The sequence below is a fragment of the Oncorhynchus nerka genome, linkage group LG8 (assembly GCF_034236695.1).
Source record: "Oncorhynchus nerka isolate Pitt River linkage group LG8, Oner_Uvic_2.0, whole genome shotgun sequence".
Lineage (NCBI taxonomy): Eukaryota > Metazoa > Chordata > Actinopteri > Salmoniformes > Salmonidae > Oncorhynchus > Oncorhynchus nerka.
In genome coordinates, this window is record NC_088403.1 from 39933598 (window position 1) to 39960237 (window position 26640).

General features: G+C 43.1%; 1 protein-coding gene across 1 annotated transcript in view; it reads right to left on the reverse strand.

Annotated features, from left to right (window-relative positions):
* LOC115133302 (1-phosphatidylinositol 4,5-bisphosphate phosphodiesterase beta-3-like) overlaps nt 1–26640 on the reverse strand; it is a 115632-nt gene that overhangs the window by 43705 nt on the left and 45287 nt on the right. The window contains 1 exon segment of the mRNA XM_029666395.2: nt 12149–12217. Within this exon segment, the coding sequence (XP_029522255.2) occupies nt 12149–12217 (69 nt within the window).

Sequence of the window (26640 nt, forward strand, 5' to 3'; positions counted from 1 at the left end):
CATCAAAGGTAAATTATTATATTTGTTATTATTATTATATTTGAATGTTTTTCTGGTTTTTGTGAAAATGTTGCCTGCTGAATGCTAACGCTAAATGCTACGCTAGCTATCAATAGTGTTACACAAATGCTTGTTTTGCAATGGTTGAGAAGCATATTTTGAAAATCTGAGATGACAGTGTTGTTAACAAAAATCTAAGCTTGAGAGCTAGCATATTGATTTCATTTCATTTGCCATTTTCATGAATAGTTAACGTTGCGTTATGGTAATGAGCTTGAGGCTGTATTCACGATCCCGGATCCGGGATGGCTCGTCGCAACAGGTTAAAGCTAGTGAGGGAGATACGAGTCTCCAGCTTCAGTGATTTTTCAGTTCGTTCCAGTCATTGGCAGCAGAGAACTGTAAGGAAAGGTGGCAAAATGAGGAATTGGCTTTGGGGGTGACTAGTGAGATATACCTGCTGGAGCGCGTGCTACGGGTGGGTGCTGCTATGGTGACCAGCAAGCTGAGGTAAGGCGGGGCTTTACCTAGCAGAGACTTGTAGATGACCTGGAGCAAGTGGGTTTGGCGACGAGTATGAAGCGAGGGCCAGCCAACGAAAGCGTACAGCTCGCAGTGGTGAGTAGTATATGGGGCTTTGGTGACAAAATGGATGGCACTGTGATAGACTGCATCCAATTTGTTGAGTAGAGTGTTGGAGGCTATTTTGTAAATGACATCGCCGAAGTCAAGGATAGGTAGGATGGTCAGTTTTACGAGGGTATGTTTGGTCGCATGAGTGAAGGATGCTTTGTTGCGAAATAGGAAGATGATTCTAGATTTAATTTTGGATTGGAGATGCTTAATGTGAGTCTTGGAAGGAGAGTTTACAGTCTAACCAGACACTTAGAATATGTGGACAACTACAAATACCTAAGTCAGAACCGTCCAGAGTAGTGATGCTGGATGGGCGGGCAGGTGCGGGCAGCGACCGGTTTAAGAGCATGCATTTAGTTTTACTTGCATTTAAGAGCAGTTGGAGGCCACGGAAGGAGAGTTGTATGGCATTGAAGCTCATCTGGAGGTTAGTTAACACAGTCTCCAAAGAAGGGTCAGAAGTATACAGAATGGTGTCGTCTGCGTAGAGGTGGATCAGAGAATCACCAGCAGCAAGAGCGACATCATTGATGTAGAGAAGAGATTCAGCCCAAGAATTGAACCCTGTGGCAACCCCATAGAGACTGCCAGAGGTCCGGACAACAGGCCCTCCGATTTGACACAGTGAACTCTATCAGAGAAGTAGTTGGTGAACCAGGCAGGGCAGTCATTTGAGAAACCAAGGCTGAAGAGTCTGCCGATAAGAATGTGGTGATTGACAGAGCCGAAAGGTTTGGCCAGGTTGATGAATACAGCTGCACAGTAATGTCTCTTATCGATGGTGGTTATGATATCGTTTAGGACCTTGAGCGTGGCTGAGGTGCACCCATGACCAGCTCTGAAACCAGATTGCATAGCTGAGAAGGTACAGTGGGATTCAAAATGGTCGGTGATCCGTTTATTAACTTGGCTTTCGAAGACCTTAGAAAGGCAGGGTAGGATAGATATCGGTCTGTAGCAGTTTGGGTCTAGAGCGTCTCCCCCTTTGAAAAGGTGGATGATCGCAGCAGCTCTCCAATCTTTGGGAATCTCAAACGATACGAAAGAGAGGTTGAACAGGCTAGTAATAGGGGTTGCAACAATTTCGGCAGATATTTTTAGAAAGAGAGGGTTCAGATTGTCTAACCCGGCTGATTTGTAGGGGTCCAGATTTTGCAGCTCTTTCAGAAAATTAGCTATCTGGATTTGGGTGTAGGAGAAATGGTGGAGGCTTGGGCGAGTTGCTGTGGAGGGTGCCGGTCAGTTGACCGGGGTAGGGGTAGCCAGGTGGAAAGCATGGCCAGCCGTAGAAAAATGCTTATTAAAATTCTCAATTAAAGCGGATTTATCGGTGGTGACAGTGTTTCCTAGCCTCAGTGCAGTGGGCAGCTGGGAGGAGGTGCTCTTATTCTCCATGGACTTTACAGTATCCCAGAACCTTTTTGAGTTTGTGCTACAGGATCCAAATTTGTGTTTGAAAAAGCTAGCCTTAGCTTTCCTAACTGTCTGTGTATATTGATTGGTTCCTAACTTCCCCGAAAAGTTTCATATCGTGGTGGCTATTGGATGCTAATGCAGTACGCCACAGGATGTTTTTGTGCTGGTCAAGGGCAGACAGGTCTGGAGTGAACCAAGGGCTATATCTGTTTCTGGTTCACATTTTTTTTTGACTGGAGCATGCTTATTTAAGATGGTGAGGAAGGCACTTTTAAAGAATAACCAAATGTGCAGTTTTGTCACACAACACAATGCCAGAGATGTCTCATGTTTTGAGGGAGCGTGCAATCGCATGCTGACTGAAGGAATGTCCACCAGAGCTGCTGCCAGAGAATTGCATGTTCATTTCTCTACCATAAGCTGCCTCCAACTTAAATTATAGAGAATTTGACAGTAACCACGCCAGCCCAGGACCTCCACATCTGGCTTCTTCAACTGTGGGATCGTCTGGGGGGTGGGGGGATGTGCTGAGGAGTATTTCTGACTGTAATAAAGCCCTTTAGTCAGGAAAAACACATTCTGATTGGCTGGGCCTGAATGCCAAGTTGGTGAGCCTATGCCCTCCAAGGCCCACCCATGGAGGCACCCCTGCCTAGTCATGTGAAATCCATAGATTATGGTCTAATGAATGTATTTCAATTGACTGATTTCCTGAGATGAACTCTAACTCAGTAAAGTCTTTATTGAGCGGATGGTCAGGGGGGCGGAACATAATAACAAATCATTTGTAGATTGCAAACTGACAGCAAGAAGCCCAAACATGTACACTGCTCAAAAAAATAAAGGGAACACTTAAACAACACAATGTAACTCCAAGTCAATCACACTTCTGTGAAATCAAACTGTCCACTTAGGAAGCAACACTGATTGACAGTAAATGTCACATGCTGTTGTGCAAATGGAATAGACAAACAGGTGGAAATTATAGGCAATTAGCAAGACACCCCCAATAAAGGAGTGGTTCTGCAGGTGGTGACTACAGACCACTTCTCAGTTCCTATGCTTCCTGGCTGATGTTTTGGTCACTTTTGAATGCTGGTGGTGCTTTCACTCTAGTGGTAGCATGAGACGGAGTCTACAACCCACACAAGTGGCTCAGGTAGTGCAGCTCATCCAGGATGGCACATCAATGGGAGCTGTGGCAAGAAGGTTTGCTGTGTCTGTCAGCGACAAACCCAGCAGCAGGACCGCTACCTCTGCATTTGTGCAAGGAGGAGCAGGAGGAGCACTGCCAGAGCCCTGCAAAATGACCTCCAGCAGGCCACAAATATGCAAGTGTCTGCTCAAATGGTCAGAAACAGACTCCATGAGGGTGGTATGAGGGCCCAACGTCCACAGGTGGGGGTTGTGCTTACAGCCCAACACTGTGCAGGATGTTTGGCATTTGCCAGAGAACACCAAGATTGGCAAATTCGCCACTGGCGCCCTGTGCTCTTCACAGATGAAAGCAGGTTCACACTGAGCACATGTGACAGACGTGACAGAGTCTGGAGACGCCATGGAGAACGTTCTGCTGCCTGCAACATCCTCCAGCATGACCGGTTTGGCGATGGGTCAGTCATAGTGTGGGGTGGCATTTCTTTGGGGGGCCGCACAGCCCTTCATGTGCTCACCAGAGGTAGCCTGACTGCCATTAGGTACCGAGATGAGATCCTCAGACCCCTTGTGAGACCATATGCTGGTGCGGTTGGCCCTGGGTTCCTCCTAATGCAAGACAATGCTAGACCTCATGTGGCTGGAGTGTGGCAGCAGTTCCTCCAAGAGGAAGGCATTGATGCTATGGACTGGCCCGCCCGTTCCCCAGACCTGAATCCAATTGAGTACATCTGGGACATCATGTCTCGCTCCATCCACCAACGCCACGTTGCACCACAGACTGTCCAGGAGTTGGCGGATGCTTTAGTCCAGGTCTGGGAGGAGATCCCTCAGGACACCATCCGCCACCTCATCAGGAGCATGCCCAGGCGTTGTAGGGAGGTCATACAGGCACTTGAAGGCCACACACACTACTGAGCCTCATTTTGACTTGTTTTAAGGACATTACATCAAAGTTGGATCAGCCTGTAGTGTGGTTTTCCACTTTAATTTTGAGTGTGACTCCAAATCCAGACCTCCATGGGTTGATAAATTTGATTTCCATTGATAATTTTTGTGTGATTTTGTCATCAGCACATTCAACTATGTAAAGAAAAAAGTATTTAATAAGAATAATTCATTCATTCAGATCTAGGATGTGTTATTTTAGTGTTCCCTTTATTTTTTTGACTACCCACCAGTTGGGTAGTCCTGCTCTATAAGATATTGTCATTCTGTACTTCTGTTTATAATATAAACATTATACTGTATGCATATGCAGGGATGCAACTTTGGTTATAGAAGTGGGGGGGAGATAATATACAATCGAAGTCAGAAGTTTACACACACCTTAGCCAAATATATTTAAACTCAGTTTTTCACAATTAATGAAAGATAATCCTAGTAAAAATTCCCTGTCTCAGGTCAGTTAGGATCACCACTTTATTTTAAGAATGTGCAATGTCAGAATAATAGTACAGAGAATTATTTAATATAGCTTTTATTTCTTTCATCACATTCCCAGTGGGTCAGAAGTTTACATAAACTCAATTCGTATTTGGTAGCATTGACTCTAAATTGTTTAACTTGGGTCAAACATTTCAGGTAGCCTTCCAAAAGCTTCCCACAATAAGTTGGGTGAATTTTGGCCCATCCCTCCTGACAGAGCTGGTGTAACTGACTCAGGATTGTAGGCCTCCCTGCTAGCACACACCTTTTCAGTTCTGCCCATAGATTCTCTATGGGATTGAGGTCAGGGCTTTGTGATAGCCACTCCAATACCTTGACTTGTTGTCCATAAGCCATTTTGCCACAACTTTGGAAGTATGCTTGGGGTCATTGTCCATTTGGAAGACCCATTTGCGACCAAGCTTTAACTTCCTGACTGATGTCTTGAGATGTTGCTTCAATATATCCACATAATTTTCCTCCTCTTGATGCCATCCATTTCACCAGTCCCTCCTGCAGCAAAGCACCCCCACAAGATGATGTTGCCACCCATGTGCCACACGGTTGGGATGGTGTTCCTCAGCTTGCAAGCATCCCCCTTTTTCCTCCAAACACAACGATGGTCATTATAGCCAAACAGTTCTATTTCTGTTTCATCAGACCAGAGGACATTTCTCCAAAAAGGTACGATCTTTGTCCCCATGTGCAGTTGCAAACCGTAGTCTGTCTTTTTTATGGCAGTTTTGGAGCAGTGGCTTCTTCCTTGCTGAGCGGCCGTTCAGGATGTCAATATAGGACTTGTTTAACTGTGGATATAGATACTTTTGTACCTGTATCCTCCACCATCTTCACAAGGTCCTTTGCTGTTGTTCTGGGATTGATTTGCCCTTTTCGCACCAAAGTACGTTCATCTCTAGGAGACAGAATGCGTCTCCTTCCTGAGCGGTATGACGGCTGCATGTTCCCATGGTGTTTATACTTGCGTACAATTGTTTGTACAGATGAACGTGGCACCTACAGGCGTTTGGAAATTGCTCCCAAGGATGAACCAGACTTGTGGAGGTCTACATTTTTTTCTGAGGTCTTGGCTGATTTCTTTTTATTTTCCCATTATGTCAAGCAAAGAGGCACTGAGTTTGAAGGTAGGCCTTGAAATACATCCACAGGTACAATCAGACTATCATAAGTTTCTAAAGCCATGACATAATTTTCTGGAATTTTCTGGATTTTTCCAAGCTGTTTAAAGGCACAATTCCAGTCTGACCCACTGGAATTGTGATACAGTGAATTATAAGTGAAATAATCTGTCTGTAAACAATTGCTGGAAAAAGTAGATGTCCTAAGCGACTTCCCAAAACTATAGTTTGTTAACAAGAAATTTGTGGAGTGGTTGAAAAATGAGTTTAATGACTCCAACATAAGTGTATGTAAACTTCCAACTTCAACTGTAGGTGTTCCATTTGTCCAGGTGGGAAAGGGCAGTGTGGAGTGCAATAGAGATGGTATCATCTGTGGATCTGTTGGTGCTGTATGCAAATTGGAGTGGGTCTAGGGTTTCTGGGATAATGGTGTTGCTGTGAGCCATGACCAGTCTTTCAAAGCATTTCATGGCTACAGACGTGAGTGCTACGGGTCGGTAGTCATTCAGGCAGGTTACCACGGCGTTCTTTGGCACATGGAATATGGTGGTCTGCTTGAAACATGTTGGTATTACAGACTCAGACAGGGAGAGGTTGAAAATGTCAGTGAAGACACTTGCCAGTTGGTAAGCTCATGCCAGTTGGTAAGCTCATGCCCGGAGTACACGTCCTGGGAATCCATCTAGCCCAGCGGCCATCTGAATGTTGACCTGTTTAAAGTTCTTACTCACATCGGCTGCGGAGAGTGTGATCACACAGTCATCCGGAACAGCTGATGCTCTCATGCTTGTTTCAGGGTTACTGTACGTACAGTCATTGATAAAGCCAGTGACCGATGTGGTGTACACCTCAATGCCATCGGAAGAATTCCGGAACATATTCCAGTCTGTGCTAGCAAAATAGTCCAGTAGTTTAGCATCTGTTCATCTGACCACTTTTTTATAGACCGAGTAACTGGTGCTTCCTGCTTAAATTGTTGCTTGTAAAGCAGGAATCAGAAGTATAGAGTTATGGTCAGATTTGCAAAATGGAGGACGAGGGAGAGCTTTGTACACGTCTCTGTGTGTGGAGTAAAGGTGGTCTAGAAATGTTCCCTCTGGTTGCACATTTAACATACTGATAGAAATTAGATAAAACTGCTTTAAGTTTCCCTGCATTAAAGTCACCGGCCACTAGGAGCGCCACCTCTGGATGAGCGTTTTCCTGTTTGCTTGTGGCGGAATACAGCTCATTGAGTGCGGTTTTAGTGCCAACCTCGCTCTGTGGTGGATGTAGACAGCTACGAAAAATGCAGATGAAAACTCTCTAGGTAGATAGTGTGGTCTACAGCTTATCATGAGATACTCTACCTCAGGAGAGCAAAACTTTGAGACTTCCTTAGATATCGTTCACCAGCTTATGCATAGGCCCCCTGCCCCATGTGTTTACCAGAGGCTGCTGTTCTGTCTTGCTGATAGAGTGTATAACCCGCCAGCTGTATGTTCTTAATGTCGTCGTTCAGCCACGATTCGGTGAAACATAAGATATTACAGTTATTAATGTCCCGTTGGTAGGATATATGTGCTTACAGTTCGTCCCATTTATTTTCCAGCGATTGAACATTAGCTAGCAGAACAGAGGGCAAGGGCAGATTAGCTACTCTTCGCCTGATCCTCGCACGTCACGCTGATCTTTTGCCCCGAAATCTCAGTTTCCTTCTCCAGCGAATTACGGGGATCGGGGCCTGGTCGGGTGCCTGCAGTATATCTCTTGCGTCCGACTCAATGAAGAAGAACTCCTCATCCAATTTGAGGTGAATAATCCCAGTTCTGATGTCCAGAAGCTCTTTTCGTTCATAAGAGACGGTAGCAGCAACATTATGTAAACAGCCTACTCGACCGCTCGGAGGCGTCCTCATGGTCCTAAAGCACATCGTTGCCTCATTTTGTACCACATTCCAATGATAAAACTGGGTGGGACAACAATTCAATTTCAGAATGTGGCTCTGTCCCCAGTGAAAGTTGCACCACTGTGTATATATACTGTATGTATTTAGAACAAAGCAAACAGCATCTCAGGTCAGTTTTCTATTCTAGCGTGTAGTGATTAAGATTAGGCTTGGGCGTAGGAGAAGCTGATCCTAGATCTGTGGTTAAGGGCAATGTTGAGTGCGACCTATGCCCACAGCTTAATCAACTACTTCCTGTTCCACTGTCTCTGCTTACATAATTTCCTGTGTGTGTGTGTGTGTGTGTGTGTCTGTGGGTGTGTGTGCGTGCGTAACCAGACAAGCAGAGAGTGGCAACTGGAAACAAGGAACACTTTTCTACACAACACCTTGCACTGAGGACCAGTATGAAGCAAGGATGTTTCATATCCAATGATGTATATAAACCCTGGATTACTGATGCTATGTATTGGCCATTGAGAGGCTTTTAAGCCACCGGTCGGCCATATTGGCACTCCTCCATAGAGCCCCACAGTGGAGGTGTCATAATACCCATAAAACCTAGCAGTCAAACAGGGAAATGGTTCCAAACGTTTTTCCACCATTCATTTTCCTCGTTGGGGATTTTAGAAACACTTAATGGCTGTGTTTTGTGTAGGCTTACCCTGGCATGACGTTTTGATAACAATGTAAATCCCTATCAGACTGGTGACTTTTATCAATAAATTTGGCTCTAATTACACTCAGATTAGAAAATGCTAATTATCATCAAAAGAAGAAATACAAAACTACAAATCCCTGCAAGCTCCTGCACATCATCTTTAGCTGACACCTTTGCTAATAGGTATTGTGTCAAATAAAAACTTGCACAATGTAGCCATTTTATACATTACTACAATTGTATTTTTTATTTATTTTTATTTCTTAGCTGACATTAGATAGTTAATCCAGATATTCTTACCATTGCCTCGATTCAGCAGTCTAGTTCAGATCATCATGGCATTTGTAGATCTTTATGATTGCCAAATTAGCAGCTAAGTAGTGCTTAATTTTTGGAGGGTAAATACAGCCAAATATATTGATTAAAGTCACCTTGTCCTTGAGAGATTTACACGGTTATCAAAACATCATGCCATCATGAATGGTAAAACCATTTCCCTGTCTGACCGCCAGGTTTAATAGAAACTTTACTCGGTAGGCAATTAAGGTCACACTTATGAAAACTTAGGACACTAAAGAGGCATTTCTACAGACTCTGAAAAACACCAAAATATAGATGTCCAGGGTCCCTGCTCATCTGCGTGACCGTGCCTTGAGGACTGCAGATGTGACCAGGGCAGTAAATTGCAATGTCCGTACTGTGAGACACCTAAAGACAGCGCTGACAGCTGATCGTACTCGCAGTGGCAGACCACGTATAACAACACCTGCACAGAATCGGTATATCCGAACGTCACACCTGCGAAAAAGGTACAGGATGGCAACAACAACTGCCCGAGTTACAACAGGAACACACAATCCCTCCATCAGTGCTCAGATTGTCCGCAATAGGCTGAGAGAGGCTGGACTGAGGGATTGTAGGCTTGTTGAAAGGCAGGTCCTCACCAGACATCACCGGCAACAACGTCGCCTATGGGCATAAACCCACCATCGCTGGACCAGACAGGACAGGCAAAAAGTGCTCTTCACTGACGAGTCGCAGTTTTGTCTCACCAGGGGTGATGGTCGGATTCACGTTTATCATCGAAGGAATGAGCGTTACATGAAGGCATGTACTCTGGAGCGGGATCGATTTGGAGGTGGAGGGTCCGTCATGGTCTGGGACGGTGTGTCACAGCATCATCGGACTGAGCTTATTGTCATTGCAGGCAATCTCAACGCTGTGAGTTACAGGGAAGACATCCTCATCCCTCATGAGGTACCCTTCCTGCAGGCTCATCCTGACATGACCCTCCAGCATGACAATGCCACCAGCCATGCTGCTCGTTCTGTGCGTGATTTCAGGAATGTCATTGTTCTGCCATGGCAAGCGAAGAGCCTGGATCTCAATCCCATTGAGCACGTCTGGGACCTGTTGGATCGGAGGGTGGCTAGGGCCATTCCCCCCAGAAATGTCCGGGAACTTGCAGGTGCCTTGGTGGAAGAGTGGGATAACATCTCACAGCAAGAACTGGCAAATCTGGTGCAGTCCATGAGGAGGAGATGCACTGCAGTACTCAATGCAGCTGGTGGCCACACCAGAAACTGACTGTTACTTTTGACCTCCCCTTTGTTCGGGGACACATTATTCCATTTCTGTTAGTCACATGTCTGTGGAACTTGTTCAGTTTATGTCTTAGTTGTTGAATCTTGTTATGTTCATACAAACATTTACACATGTTAAGTTTGAAAATAAACGCAATTGACAGTGAGGACATTTATTTTCTTATTTAAGTATTTTTTTGTTGCAGTGGAGAAAGTAACATTAGTAATCTCAAAAAAGTATACTTTAAGGAAATGTTTTCATATATTTTTTAGCTCACATAATATAATTTCTAAGTATACAGTACTCATTCAAGGGTTTTTCTTTCTTTTGAATATTTTCTACATTGTAGAATAATAGTGAAGACAGCAAAACTATGAAATAACACATATGGAATCATATGTAACCAAAGATGCTAAACAAATTAAAATATATTTTAGATTTTAGATTATTCAAAGTAGCTAAGCTTTGCCTTGATGACAGCTTTGCAAACTCTTGACATTCTCTCAACCAGCTTCATGGGGTATGCCTTTCCAACAGTCTTGAAGGAGTTCCCACATATGCTGAGCACTTGTTGGCTGCTTTTCCTTCACTCTGCGGTCCAACTCATCCCAAACCATCTCAATTTGGTTGAATTCGGGTGATTGTGGAGGCCAGGTCATCTGATGCAGCACTCCATCAATCTCCTGCTTGGTCAAATAGCCCTTACACATACTGGAGGTGTGTTTTGGGTCATTGTCCTGTTTGTAAAAAAAAATATTGTCCCACTAAGCGCAAACCAGATTGGATGGTGTATCACTGCAGAATGCTGTGGTAGCCATGTGGGTTAAGAGGGCCTTGAATTCTAAATAAATAACTGACAGTGTCACCAGCAAAGCACCATCACACCTCCTCCTCCATGCTTCACGGTGCGAACCACACATGCGGAGATCATCCATTCACCTACTCTGCGTCTCACAGAGACACGGCGGTTGGAACCAAAAATCTCAAATTTTGACTCATCAGACCAAACGGCAGATTTCAACCGGTCTAATGTCCAATGCTCGTATTTCTTGGCCCAAGCAAGTATCTTGTTATTGCTGTCCTTTAGTAGTGGGTTTTTGTCAGCAAGTTTACCATGAAGGCCTGATTCACGCAGTCCCATCTGAACAGTTGATGTTGAGATGTATCTGTTACTTGAACACTGAAGCATTTATTTGGGCTGCACTTTCTGAGGCTAGTAACTCTAATGAACTTATCCTCTGTAGCAGAGGTAACTCTGGGTCTTCCTTTGCTGTGGCGGCCCTCATGAGAGCCAGTTTCATCATAGTGCTTGATGTTTTTTGCGACTGCACTTGAAGAAACTTTCAAAGTTCTTGACATTTTCAGTATTGACTGACCTTCATGTATTAAATTAATGATGGACTGTCGTTTCTCTTTGCTTGTTTGAGCTGTTCTTGACATAATATGGACTTAGGTCTATTTGATAAAAGACCATCTTTGTTTATCATCCCTACCTTGTGACAACAGAACTGATTGGCTCAAACACATTTAGAAGGAAAGAAATTCCATAAATTCACTTTTAACTAGGCACACCTGTTAATTGAAATTCATTTCAGGTGACTACGTCATGAAGCTGGTTGAGAGAATGCCAAGAGTGTGTAAAGCTGTCATCAAGGCAAAGGGTGGCTACTTTGAAGAATATCAAATATATTTTCTGTTTAACACTTTTTTGGTTGCAACATGATTTCCTATGTGTTATTTCATAGTTTTAATGTCTTCACTATTATTCTACAATTTAGGAAATAGTAAAAAATAAAGAAAAACCCTGGAATGAGTAGGTGTGTCCAAAGTTTTGACTGGTACTATATATTAAGGTGTCTGTAATAGAATAAATGTGGCAAAAATATATGCAGACATTAATAAATGCATTTCTATAGCTTCCAAAATATAGTTTACAGTGGTGGGAGAGTGCCAAGAAACGGTGGTTTCAACACAGCGCCACCTATCAGTCATAGAGTGTATGTATAATCATTGGTCACATCGAACTCTCCAAAATGTCAAATGTAATTTAAATCAAATGTATCCCATGATGCATTCTCTATCCACAGCTGTGATAGGATCATCGTTGTGGCCGTATTCATAAAGTGCACATCGTAGAACCATATCAAAATGTAGCAAAACATTTTGCAACGGAAAATGAAAACACACATACACATTACCCACCTTTGGTAGTTTGGCTAACTTCCCCGTTCTGGTGTCTCTTATCTGGCTAATGTCAAGAATTTCCACTTCCTGAAAAAGAGAGATATATGGAGTTATAGAATGAGAGAGAGAGAGAGAGAGAAATAAAGACAGAAAGGGATACAGATAAAGCATGTTAATACTTGTCATTGTGGTCAGTCCCACATATATTGCTTGAAAAAAGTTTTTCAGACAAGACAGAGACAGATACAGAGAGAGATAGTGAGAGAGACAGACAGTGAGACAAGTAAGAAGAAGCAGGACAGAGAATAATAGAGCAATAGAACAAGAAAAGGAAGGAGTGAAATAGAAATTAAGCTTTTAATACTTTTTACTACAGAACTTAAAAGCCTTATTTTTCACCCCATTACTTCTCAATCACTCCTCCGACCCTTCATCCATTATTTCTAACGCCTCTCCTCCTGTCCCTCATGCAATCCCTCCTCTATCCCCTCAACCTTTTTGTATACCCTCTCTCCCCCTCCCCTTTCTTCCAACCCCAGATCCTTTCTTTCTATCCTCTCATCGACCTCCCACCTCTCATCTTTCTTTCATCCCTCTCTCAGACATAAACAGTATGTGAAGTGGAGCAGCTATAAGCATTGAGGTTTCCGGGCACCTTCTATGGCTGTTCAAAGTCACACTGACAGACACTGAACATAACAGTGTACAAGACTGGGGGCTAGGTTGTAAGTCTGAGAAAGACTGGACACCAGGCGGAAAGAGGGATAGAAGGAGACAGAGAAGGAAATAGGGAAGGAAGAAGTGAAAGTGAGGGAGAGAGAAAGGAGAAGGAGAGAAGGATGGATGGAAGAAAGGAGAGAAAGAAAGAAGAAAAGGGGAGGGAGAGGAGGAAGGAGGGAGAGAAAGAGAGGGGGGGGCAACATCCTCGTAAAGGGCACCATAAACAGAGTCGAGGCCACACTAAATATTTGTGCTGTTAAGCTGAAGGTCGTCCTGACTGTATTTCTCTGACTCCCTCACTCTCCCTCTCTTCCCCCCTCTCTCTTTCCATCCAGACATCTTTCTGGATGGAAAGCAGTCATGAAAGGTTGGAGGTCAGGACCAGCAGACCAATGGGATTTGTTTCTGGTGCAGCCGGTTGTTCCTGATTGGCCTGTGCGTAAATTTACTTCCTGGGGACACTGCTTCTGGGTCGTTAGGACATTTATATTCTCTCCCTGAGGCAAACACACACACACACCTCTCCCAGAGGCCTTGGTTTCATTACAACATCGGCATGACGACTCCCTGGAGACCACGGAAACTGACTCGCTAGCTAACCAACCGCCAAGAGTCCATCCCACATGTGGAGTATGTGTGTTAGAGAGACCACTAATCACAGATCTAAATGGCCATGTAAATACCAGGGCCCTTGGGTCACACACACACACACACACACACACACACACACACCCGCCCACAAACACTCCACGGTGATGCAGCAAGCTGACATATCCTCCAAATGTCCTGACTTGTTGTGTAACAGAGGGTCTCTCTCTCTCTGTTTGTTTGTTCCAGGCACACATTCCAGGTATATATTGGCCTGTACATGTTGTTGGCTCAGTGTGTAATAGTAAGCCTTTCCATCATTACTACTACTATATTTTAGGGAAAGAGAAGGAGAAAACAAGATAGAGAGGGGGACAGAGAGAAAGTCATTGCAGCTAGACTGTATTATTCAATGCATTTTTACCTTGTGACAGCATTCTACTACAGTTCACACACTGGAACAATAGGCCTATGTGTAGGCCTGTAAGATACAGACATATTTCAGATGGTAGAAAGATAAGTTGAATTTTTTTACTTTTCCAAATTGAATGGATTGTTATCGATGTATTCTAATTAAGCAATAAGGCACGAGGGGGTGTGGTATATGGCCAATATACCATGACTAAGGGCTGTTCTTATGCACGACGCAATGCGGAGTCTCTGAATACAGCCCGTAGCCATGGTATATTGGCTATATACCACAAACTCCTGAGGTGCCTTATTACTATTATAAACTGGTTACCAACGTAATTAGAGCAGTAAAAATACATATTTTGTCATACCCGTGGTATACGGTTTAATATCAGCCAATCAGCATTCAGGGTTCGAACCATCAATTTTATAATGTGGCTTCTCATGTGGGAGTTCCATGTGTTTAGGTCTGCTATTTGTGAGGTTCCTGTGGAACCATTGAAACAGGACCTGCTCTCATGTGTCTGTCTAATTTTCTGGGATATTCATATATCCTTATATCTGAAAGAAGAATCAGAGTGGCCAAAATGTGGGACATGTATGGAAACTTTTTTTAATGTCTCGAGGACATCCCAAGCACAGATTGGAAACAGAAAAGTCCAGAAAGTTCAGCCCTCTCCTTCTTCCTCCTCCCTTGATCTCTTTCTCCTCCAACCATACCTCCCTTGTTCTTTCTCCTTCTAATAAAACAATGATGGAGGGACCGCACCTTTCCTCTCACACCACTGTGTGTGTGTGTGTCTTGGGATTTGAGGTCTCTCTGTCTAAGACAAATATAGCCCAATCAGTGCAGCTACTAAATGTCACATGGCGTCACTAGGAAAAGTGATAGGGTAAGTAGGAGCTAGTTATTTCTCCTCCCCTAGACACAAACTATTCACCTATAACCATACACACACAGAACTTCCTCTAATAATCGGTAGCAACTATCACTTCCTCCTTGTAAGAATAGAGAGGGTGGGGGGAGGAAGGGGTGGGTCAAGGTGTACTTAAACAAAGCTGTTTTGATGCTTTTCCCACTAAAGTAACTAATGGATAAGGTTAGTAGTAACAGATTTATAGCTGTAAGTCTTCTTGGGTACTTCTCTAAGAGCTTTGCACACCTGGATTGTGCAATATTTGCTCATTATTCTTTTCATAATTCTTCAAGCTCTGTCAATGTGTTGGGGGTCATGGCTAGACAGCAATTTTCAAGTCTTACCATAGATTTTGACAGTGGGATACCACACACACATGCACGCACACACACACACACACACACACACACACACACACACTTTGGGGGAAGCGTTCAAACAATGGATTTGATACTGTGCACTTTCCCTGATCTGCATGACACAATAGTTTCACTAAACCGAGGAAGAGAAAGCTGTATGTGTGTGCGTGCGTGCGCATGTGTCTGTCTGTGACGACAGCACTTTGGTACCCTGCAAAACATGATCCGTTATGTATCTCGCACGAGTCAAATGTAATGGAGTCTGTTACACATGATAATGGTTGCCACTCATACAAGGACCTGTACAATCGTGGCCAAAAGTTGAGAATGACACAAATATGACTTTTCACAAAGTCTGCTGCCTCAGTTTGTATGATGGAAATTTGCATATACTCCAGAATGTTATGAAGATGAATCAATTAATTGCAAAGTCCCTCTTTGCCATGCAAATGAACTGAATCCCCAAAAAACATTTCCACTGCATTTCAGCCTGCTACAAAAGGACCAACTGACATCATGTCAGTGATTATCTCATTAACACAGGTGTGAGTGTTGACGAGGACAAGGCTGGAGATCACGCTGTCATGCTGATTGAGTTCGAATAACAGACTGGAAGCTTCAAAAGGAGGGTGGTGCTTGGAATCATTGTTTTTCCTCTGTCATCCATGGTTACCTGCAAGGAAACACGTGCTTGTCATCATTGCTTTGCACAAAAAGGGCTTCACAGGCAAGGATATTGCTGCCAGTAAGATTGCGCCTAAATAAACCATTTATCGGATCATCAAGAACTTCAAGGAGAGCGGTTCAATTGTTGTGAAGAAGGCGCCAGGACCGTCTCCTAAAGTTGATTCAGCTGTGGGATTGGGGCACCACCAGTACAGAGCTTGCTCAGGAATGGCAGCAGGCAGGTGAGAGTGCACCTGCACGCACAGACAGGCGAAGACTTTTGGAGGATGGCCTGGTGTCAAGAAGGAGAGCAAAGAAGCCACGTCTGTCCAGGAAAAACATCAGGGACAGACTGGTATTCCTCAAAAGGTACAGGGATTGGACTGCTGAGGACAAGGTCATTTTCTCTGATGAATCCCCTTTCCGTTTGTTTGAAGCATCCGGAAAAAAGCTTGTCCGGAGAAGACAAGGTGAGCGCTACCATCAGTCCTGTGTCATGCCAACAGTAAAGCATCCTGAGACCATTCATGTGAGGGGTTGCTTCTCAGCCAAGGGACTGGGCTCACTCACAATTGTGCCTAAGAACACAGCAATGAAAAAAGAATGGTACCCAACACATGCTCCGAGAGGCAACTTCTCCCAACCACTCAGGAACAGTTTGGTGACGAACAATGCCTTTTCCAGCATGATGGAGCACCTTGCCATAAGGCAAAAGTGATAACTAAGAGGAACAAAACATTGATATTTTGGGTCCATGGCCAGGAAAATCCCCAGACCTTAATCCCATTGACAACTTGTGGTCAATCCTCAAGAGGCTGGTGGACAAACAAAACCCCACAAATTCTGACAAACTCCAAGCATTGATTATGCAAGAATGGGCTGCCATCAGTCAGGATGTGGCCCAGAAGTTAATTGACAGCACGCCAGGGCGGATTGCAGAGGTCTTGAAAAAGAAGGGTCAATGTAATTAATGTAATTGTCAATAAAAGCCTTTGACGCTTGTAGTTATACTTCAGTATCTCATAGTAACATCTGAAAAAAATATCTAAAGACACTGAAGCAGCACATTTTGTGGAAATTAATATGTGTCATTCTCAAAACCTTTGGCACGACTGTACATAGCTAGAAATGAGCACCTAGACATGATCGCCTTGTCTCACCAACAGTACACATTCACAAACAGTCTCATCAGAGGAGTCTGGTTTGATGTTGATGATGTGTTTTCTTGTATGCCAAATAAGACACATATTGTTGTTGTGGGGGAGGCAAGAGGGAGGTGCTCATTTTGGAATTGGGTTTCGACTCTTACATGGTCCAGACTTTTGCTGACAAGTTACTGAAATACCAGCCCCTCGTGTCATGCCTGAACAGCCTCAGTTATCAGTCCAAGCTTATGGTACTGAAAGTACGTGACCTTCATATTGCAGGCCTGCATAAGACAAAGGAAAATAAGCTAGTGAGGTACTGCTCCATGTCAGCGGTCATGGGCAGCCTTGCTGTGTGGAGAAGAAGGTGCTTTCTGTATCCAAAAGTGTCCAGATATCCATGCCTTTTGAAATGTTCGAGTCTTTAAAAGATATATATACACAGTGGGGCAAAAAAGTATTTAGTCAGCCACCAATTGTGCAAGTTCTCCCACTTAAAAAGATGAGAGAGGCCTGTAATTTTCATCATAGGTACACTACAACTATGACGGACAAAATGAGAAAAAAAATCCAGAAAATCACATTGTAGGATTTTTAATGAATTTATTTGCAAATTATGGTGGAAAATAAGTATTTGGTCGCCTACAAACAAGCAAGACCTGTAACTTCTTCATTAAGAGGCTCCTCTGTCCTCCACTCGTTACCTGTATTAATGGCACCTGTTTGAACTTGTTATCAGTATAAAAGACACCTGTCCACAACCTCAAACAGTCACACTCCAAACTCCACTATGGCCAAGACAAAAGAGCTGTCAAAGGACACCAGAAACAAAATTGTAGACCTGCACCAGGCTGGGAAGTCTGAATCTGCAATAGGTAAGCAGCTTGGTTTGAAGAAATCAACTGTGGGAGCAATTATTAGGAAATGGAAGATATACAAGACCACTGATAATCTCCCTCAATCTGGGGCTCCACGCAAGATCTCACCCCGTGGGGTCAAAATTATCACAAGAACGGTGAGCAAAAATCCCAGAACCACATGGGGGGACCTAGTGAATGACCTGCAGAGAGCTGGGACCAAAGTAACAAAGCCTACCATCAGTAACACACTACGCCGCCAGGGACTCAAATCCTGCAGTGCCAGATGTGTCCCCCTGCTTAAGCCAGTACATGTCCAGGCCCGTCTGAAGTTTGCTAGAGAGCATTTGGATGATCCAGAAGAAGATTGGGAGAATGTCATATGGTCAGATGAAACCAAAATATAACTTTTTGGTAAAAACTCAACTCGTCGTGTTTGGAGGACAAAGAATGCTGAGTTGCATCCAAAGAACACCATACCTACTGTGAAGCATGTGGGTGGAAACATCATGCTTTGGGGCTGTTTTTCTGCAAAGGGACCAGGACGACTGATCCGTGTAAAGGAAAGAATGAATGGGGCCATGTATCGTGAGATTTTGAGTGAAAACCTCCTTCCATCAGCAAGGGCATTGAAGATGAAACGTGGCTGGGTCTTTCAGCATAACAATGATCCCAAACACACCGCCAGGGCAACGAAGGAGTGGCTTCGTAAGAAGCATTTCAAGGTCCTGGAGTGGCCTAGCCAGTCTCCAGATCTCAACCCCATAGAAAATCTTTGGAGGGAGTTGAAAGTCCATGTTGCCCAGCAACAGCCCCAAAACATCACTGCTCTAGAGGAGATCTGCATGGAGGAATGGGCCAAAATGCCAGCAACAGTGTGTGAAAACCTTGTGAAGACGTTTGAAGTGTACCTATGATGAAAATTACAGGCCTCTCATCTTTTTAAGTGGGAGAACTTGCACAATTGGTGGCTGACTAAATACATTTTTGCCCCACTGTATGTGCATATATATGTGTATATATATATATGTATATATATATATATATATATATATATATATATGTGTATATATATATATATATATAAATATATATGAGAGAGAGAGAGAGAGAGAGAGAGAGAGAGAGAGAGAGAGAGAGAGAGAGTGTGTGTGTGTGTGTGTGTGTGTGTGAGAACACAGAGCATATGAGGAAAGGAATGGGAGAGAGAGAGAGAGAAAATAAGGGGAAACTGTCACATTATCATCCAACACACTCACTTCCTTCCTGGGTGTGTATCCCACAGTGACCATGCAACGATCTGTGTATGTTTGTGTGTGTGTGTGTGTGTGTGTGTGTGTGTGTGTGTGTATGTGTGTGTGTGTGTGTGAAAATCCTCAATGGATTATAAAATCCTCAATGGATTATAATTTCAGACACAAAGGCTCATCAAAGGAACATGTGAAAATGTTGCCATTTGGGATGCAGCCTCAGTCTTCAACTGGCTTAATTACTGCTGGCACTGCCAATATGGTTATAGCAGAGGTGTGAACTAGAGTCACATGACTTGGACTCGAGTCAGACTCGAGTCACAAATATGATGACTTGCAACTCGACTTTGACACCAATGACTTGTGACTTGACTTGAGCCTTATGACTCGACCTGACTTGATACCCTCCCCAAGCCCAAATATATAAAAATTATGCTATTAAAAAAAGTGTGCAGCGCATCAACTCTTCATTTAACGGATTACAGTTTGAATTGGACAGTAGCCAATCAAATTGTACCAGCTGAGAAAAAGTTGCAGAGGAACGTCGGCGGGTGAATTCAGATGGAGCCCTTGGAAAGATGATACTGCCTCCACACAGTCAGTCAGTGCGGGAACGTGATCATTGCACCCAAGATTGAGCTACAACTGGCTAGAGAGTTGGTAGCCTAAATGGATGTTACTACTGTTCCTAAAACCATTGACGTACGTTAGCCTACTGTAACCACGCAGAAAGACTGTGTGTGTGTGTGTGTGTGTTAAGGTTGGGCGATTGTGTACAAGCTAACATCACCCGATTGCGCCCCATAGCCATCCTCGATAGTCAATCACTATTGGGGGGGTGGGGGGGGGGGGTCTTTCTCATGGCTTCTCATGGCTACCCATGTATTTCCTTGGAAATATATGGGTAAAAGCATTCATGATTTGCATAAATGTATAACTATTACTCTTGTTAAAATATGAAATGGTATTCAATTTGGTGAAGAGCACATTACGACTTGTTTACGACTCGGAACTCAAAGTTTAGGACTTGAGACTTGACTCGGACTTGCCTGTCTTGACTTGGGACATGACTTGGGACTTGAGTGCTAAGACTTGAGACTTACTTGTGACTTGTAAAACAATGACTTGGTCCCACCTCCGGGTTATAGTGACACACAAATAACAGCCTCTCCATAACTATTACTACTAACACTTAGTAATACCCTGGAGATAACATGACAGCCAGAGATAGAACACTGGAGGAGGACATGAGAGGAGAGAGAGGGAGGAAAGAGGGGGAGCAGGGAAAGGAGGCAGAGAGAGAGAGAGAGATGAAAAGGGGATATGCTGAGAGTGAAAAGGGGAGTTGGAGGAATTTGGGCACACCAGATCCCCAAACCTCTTTTCTCTGTCTGAACAACATCCTGCCCTGTTTCCCACGCTAGAAAGAGAGAGAGAAAGAGGAGAGAGACGGGAGAGAAAGAAGAGAGAGACACAGAAAGAGAGATATAGAGGAAGAGAGAGAAATGGAGGCTGAAATGCAGCAGTTGATGGAACAGAATGAGGGAAAGAGAAAGTGGGGAAATTTAGTTTAACCTTTATTTAGCCAGGGAGTAATGCTGAGACCACGGTCTCTTCTGCATATGAGCCCTGAAACTAGAGGGAGGGAGGGAGGGAGGGAGGGAGGGAGGGAGGGAGGGAGGGAGGGAGGGAGGGAAGAGTCATCCGTCAGTTTATAGAAAAGGAAGAAGTTTGTTGCCTGCTCCCCTCTACTAATGACAACCAGATGGCCCTGATGGAGAGGGAGGGAGAGAGGAATGGGAAGTAAAGAAGGGAGAGAGGCAGACAGAAAGGGAGAGAGAGAGAGAATTGTTAGTGCTAAGCGATTAGTAATTTTTGAGGTTGGTTTGGTTTTGGTTCGATTAATAAAAACATTTCATGGTTTTGATATAAAATGTAAACATTAAATGCATTATGAAATAATGACATTCAAATGATTAGATATTTTGAATGGAAACACCGAAGCCTAAAATATTGAAGATATTCCATTGAAAAGATGTACATATAGAAAAATAGGAAATTACTAGTAAATGATCAAATATTTCAGTTGTGTATACAGTGCCTTGCGAAAGTATTCGGCCCCCTTGAACTTTGCGACCTTTTGCCACATTTCAGGCTTCAAACATAAAGATATAAAACTGTATTTTTTTGTGAAGAATCAACAACAAGTGGGACACAATCATGAAGTGGAACGACATTTATTGGATATTTCAAACTTTTTTAACAAATCAAAAACGGAAAAAATTGGGAGTGCAAAATTATTCAGCCCCTTTACTTTCAGTGCAGCAAACTCTCTCCAGAAGTTCAGTGAGGATCTCTGAATGATCCAATGTTGACCTAAATGACTAATGATGATAAATACAATCCACCTGTGTGTAATCAAGTCTCCGTATAAATGCACCTGCACTGTGATAGTCTCAGAGGTCCGTTAAAAGCGCAGAGAGCATCATGAAGAACAAGGAACACACCAGGCAGGTCCGAGATACTGTTGTGAAGAAGTTTAAAGCCGGATTTGGAAACAAAAAGATTTCCCAAGCTTTAAACATCCCAAGGAGCACTGTGCAAGCGATAATATTGAAATGGAAGGAGTATCAGACCACTGCAAATCTACCAAGACCTGGCCGTCCCTCTAAACTTTCAGCTCATACAAGGAGAAGACTGATCAGAGATGCAGCCAAGAGGCCCATGATCACTCGGGATGAACTGCAGAGATCTACAGCTGAGGTGGGAGACTCTGTCCATAGGACAACAATCAGTCGTATATTGCACAAATCTGGCCTTTATGGAAGAGTGGCAAGAAGAAAGACATTTCTTAAAGATATCCATAAAAAGTGTTGTTTAAAGTTTGCCACAAGCCACCTGGGAGACACACCAAACATGTGGAAGAAGGTGCTCTGGTCAGATGAAACCAAAATTGAACTTTTTGGCAACAATGCAAAACGTTATGTTTGGTGTAAAAGCAACACAGCTCATCACCCTGAACACACCAACCCCACTGTCAAACATGGTGGTGGCAGCATCATGGTTTGGGCCTGCTTTTCTTCAGCAGGGACAGGGAAGATGGTTCAAATTGAATGGAAGATGGATGGAGCCAAATACACGACCATTCTGGAAGAAAACCTGATGGAGTCTGCAAAAGACCTGAGACTGGGACGGAGATTTGTCTTCCAACAAGACAATGATCCAAAACATAAAGCAAAATCTACAATGGAATGGTTCAAAAATAAACATATCCAGGTGTTAGAATGGCCAAGTCAAAGTCCAGACCTGAATCCAATCGAGAATCTGTGGAAAGAACTGAAAACTGCTGTTCACAAATGCTCTCCATCCAACCTCACTGAACTCGAGCTGTTTTGCAAGGAGGAATGTGAAAAAATGTCAGTCTCTCGATGTGCAAAACTGATAGAGACATACCCCAAGCGACTTACAGCTGTAATCGCAGCAAAAGGTGGCGCTACAAAGTATTAACTTAAGGGGGCTGAATAATTTTGCACGCCCAATTTTTCAGTTTTTGATTTGTTAAAAAAGTTTGAAATATCCAATAAATGTCGTTCCACTTCATGATTGTGTCCCACTTGTTGTTGATTCTTCACAAAAAAATACAGTTTTATATCTTTATGTTTGAAGCCTGAAATGTGGCAAAAGGTCGCAAACTTCAAGGGGGCCGAATACTTTCGCAAGGCACTGTATGTGACACATTTCAGGAAGCAAGGCGTATGTCGCACATTACTACTTCACAGGAGAGGTATTTTAGTGTATTTAATTTTCGATCAAAATGCCTTTTTTTGCTGAAAGCCTCCTGGAAGGTGAACTTTTATGTGCCTTAAAAACAAATGTGTATGCCATCTGTAAATACGAAGAAAACATTTAAATTACGAGCCTAGATGGTTTATCCACAGAAAACCACAGGAACCTTCCCACTAGCCATGATTGAGTGAGATAATGGATGGGCTGGACATGTCTGGAAATGAGTTTGGATTGGTCTGCCATGTATATTCCCCCAAGCCGTATATATTCCCCCCAAGCAGACACATCGATGGCCCTGAACAAACTTTATTTGACTCTTTGCAAACTGGAAACCACATATCCTGAGGCTGCATTCATTGTAGCTGGGGATTTTAACAAGGCTAATCTGAAAACAAGACTCCCTAAATTGTATCAGCATATCGATTGCGCAACCAGGGCTGGTAAAACCTTGGATCATTGCTATTCTAACTTCTGCGACGCATATAAGGCCCTCCCCCGCCCTCCTTTCGGAAAAGCTGACCACGACTCCATTTTGTTGCTCCCTGCCTACAGACAGAACCTAAAACAAGAGGCTCCCGTGCCCAGGTCTGTTCAACGCTGGTCCGACCAATCTGATTCCATGCTTCAAGACTGCTTCGATCATGTGGATTGGGATATGTTCCGCATTGCTTCCAACAACAACATTGATGAATACACTGATTCGGTGAGCGAGTTCATTAGAAAGTGCATTGAAGATGTCATTCCCATAGCAATGATTAAAACATTCCCAAACCAGAAACCGTGGATTGATGGCAGCATTCGCGTGAAACTGAAAGCGCGAACCACTGCTTTTAACCAGGGAAAGGTGACCGGAAACATGACCGAATACAAACAGTGTAGCTATTCCCTCCGCAAGGCAATCAAACAAGCTAAGCGTCAGTATAGAGACAAAGTAGAGTCACAATTCAACGGCTCAGACACAAGAGGTATGTGGCAGGGTCTACAGTCAATCACGGATTACAAAAAGAAAACCAGCCCCGTCTCGAACCAGGATGTCTTGCTCCCAGGCAGACTAAATAACATTTTTGCCCGCTTTGAGGACAATATATTGCCACTGACACGGCCCGCAACCAAAACCTGCGTACTCTCCTTCACTGCAGCCGACGTGAGTAAAACATTTAAACGTGTTAACCCTCGCAAGGCTGCAGGCCCAGATGGCATATATACTGCATATATACATATATACTGTACTTGATACCATCTACTGCATCTTGCCTATGCCGTTCTGTACCATCACTCATTCATATATCTTTTTGTACATATTCTTTATCCCTTTACACTTGTGTGTATAAGGTAGTAGTTTTAGAAATGTTAGGTTAGATTACTCGTGGGTTATTACTGCATTGTCGGAACTAGAAGCACAAGCATTTCGCTACACTCACATTAACATCTGCTAACCATGTGTATATGACAAATACATTTGATTTGATTTGATTTTGTGGGTTCGATTACAGGCTCAAAATGGCCAGAAACAAACACCTTTCTTCTGAAAATCGTCAGTCTATTCTTGTACTGAGAAATGAAGGCTATTCCATGTGAGAAACTGCCAAGAAACTGAAGACCTCCTACAACGCTTTGTACTACTCCCTTCACAGCACAGCACAAACTGGCTCTAACCACAATAGAAAGAGGAGTGGGAGGCCCCGATGCACAACTGAGCAAGAGGACAAGTACATTAGAGTGTCGAGTTTGAGAAACAGACGGCTCACAAGTCCTCAACTGGTAGCTTCATTAAATAGTACCCGCAAAACACCAGTCTCAATGTCAACAGTGAAGAGGCGACTCCAGGATGCTGGCCTTTTAGGCAGAGTTCCTCTGTCCAGTGTCTATGCTCTTTTGCCCATCTTAATCTTTTCTTTTTATTGGCCAGTCAGAGATATGGCTTTTTCTTTGCAACTCTGCCTCAAAGGCAAATGTAGCTAGCTAGTTTAGCCTACTAAAACAACCTGCTCAAACAGAGGGATGCTATGTTAGCTAGCTGGCTATGACTATCCAACGCAACACTGGAACTCTTCCAAGTAAATGTTTTTATTATTTTTTATTTTACCTTTATTTAACTAGGCAAGTCAGTTAAGAACAAATTCTTACTTTCAATGATAATCTAGGAACAGTGGGTTAACTGCCTTGTTCAGTGTTAGAACGACAGATTTTTTTAACCTTGCCTTAAAAAAGGAGGTAAGCTTTTGGTTTTACTAATTTATTGCCATCGGGGACCATTGGTGTAACTGCTAAACTGCTTGCTGGCTGTACACTGTACTGCATGATTGTAGCAGGTTTACTAACGCGTTAGTTATAGTAGCTATGTTGACGATGCCGTTAGCTAATATGGTCACAACGATGTAGGCTGTATGTAGCGGTTAGCGGTTATGATATGAATGTTTGGCTTGGAAATATTTTTTTAGCCTGGTCACAGACAGTTGATGTGTTGTGCACTGAAGTCCACATGCAAGGGAAAAGGTGAGAGGAGTAGAGCACGTAGATGCAAGAAGGAATTATACAATGAGCAAAATGATCATGCTGTTTGTATGTAGTGGCTATGAAAGTGAACTTTTATTGCAGGGGTGTATTCATTCCTCCAATTCTGTTGGAAAAAAAATCTTAAATGGAAGAAAACAATACTAAATGGGAAAAACATACCTTTATTTGTCCAATATAAACTCTTGTTTGCAACTGCTGGACTAATGATTACACCCTAGATCAGTTATATGCAGGCAAGAGTGTGCAAGGCGGTATCGAATGGGTCACTGTCTGTCACCTTGATTACTCAAAAATGTTTCTCGACCTGTGCACCTACGTTGTAATCTTTTATTCATAGGCTAGGTTGTAGCAACCTCATGGGTATAGCAAAAATTCAGATATCATATAGTAGCCTAAACCTATCAATGTTACATTGAGCTGGAATATGAATGACAGTCATTCAATATGCTTTAATTTAATAGAAATTAGGCCATGCTTGTAAAAAAAAATGTTGTCCTCCCCAACCGCCACTGTTGTCTACATTCCGCTCTCATTGAGCAGCATATACTGTTGTAAGAGTAAAAGTGTATCCATCTGTGTCCGAGCCAGAAAAAAACTGGCTCAATGAATTATGGTCATTGTAGTTAATTACCATGTTTCTGCACTGAACTAGGTTGAATATTTAACTCTCTTCAGCCCAGTTCTTGACATCATTTCGCTCTTAAATTATTTGATTTCTCTCTAGAGAAATGGCTCGTTGGGCTCACAATGAAAGAAATGGAATTCAAGTAATTGAACAGACATCGGTCAATTAGTTGTTTAATAGCCAAGAAAATACAAACAAAAATTCGGTTAAAATTACTCAGCACTAATAATTTGGACGTGGAATATTAAACAAGTAATAATATATAATAGATTTAATTTGTATAGCACTTTTCCACCTTTATTTAACTAGGCACTTCAGTTAAGAACAAATTCTTATTTTCAATGACGGCCTAAGAACAGTGGGTTAACTGCCTTGTTCAGGGGCAGAAAGACAGATTTTTACCTTGTCAGCTCGGGGATTTGATCTTGCAACCTTTCGGTTACTAGTCCAACGCTCTAACCACTAGGCTACCTGCCGCCCCCCAAAAAATTTCTTTACAGAAAGAATCTCAAAGACGCTCTCATAATAGAAAACTATTACATTTCAGTTAGCCTTTTAACAGCTGGGTGGAAGATCTTCCAACGTCATCCACAGAGACAGGAGCAAGTACAACAGATCACATCCTGTGTCCGATCCACACTCCATGTGCACTTTTCTCACCTGCACCTT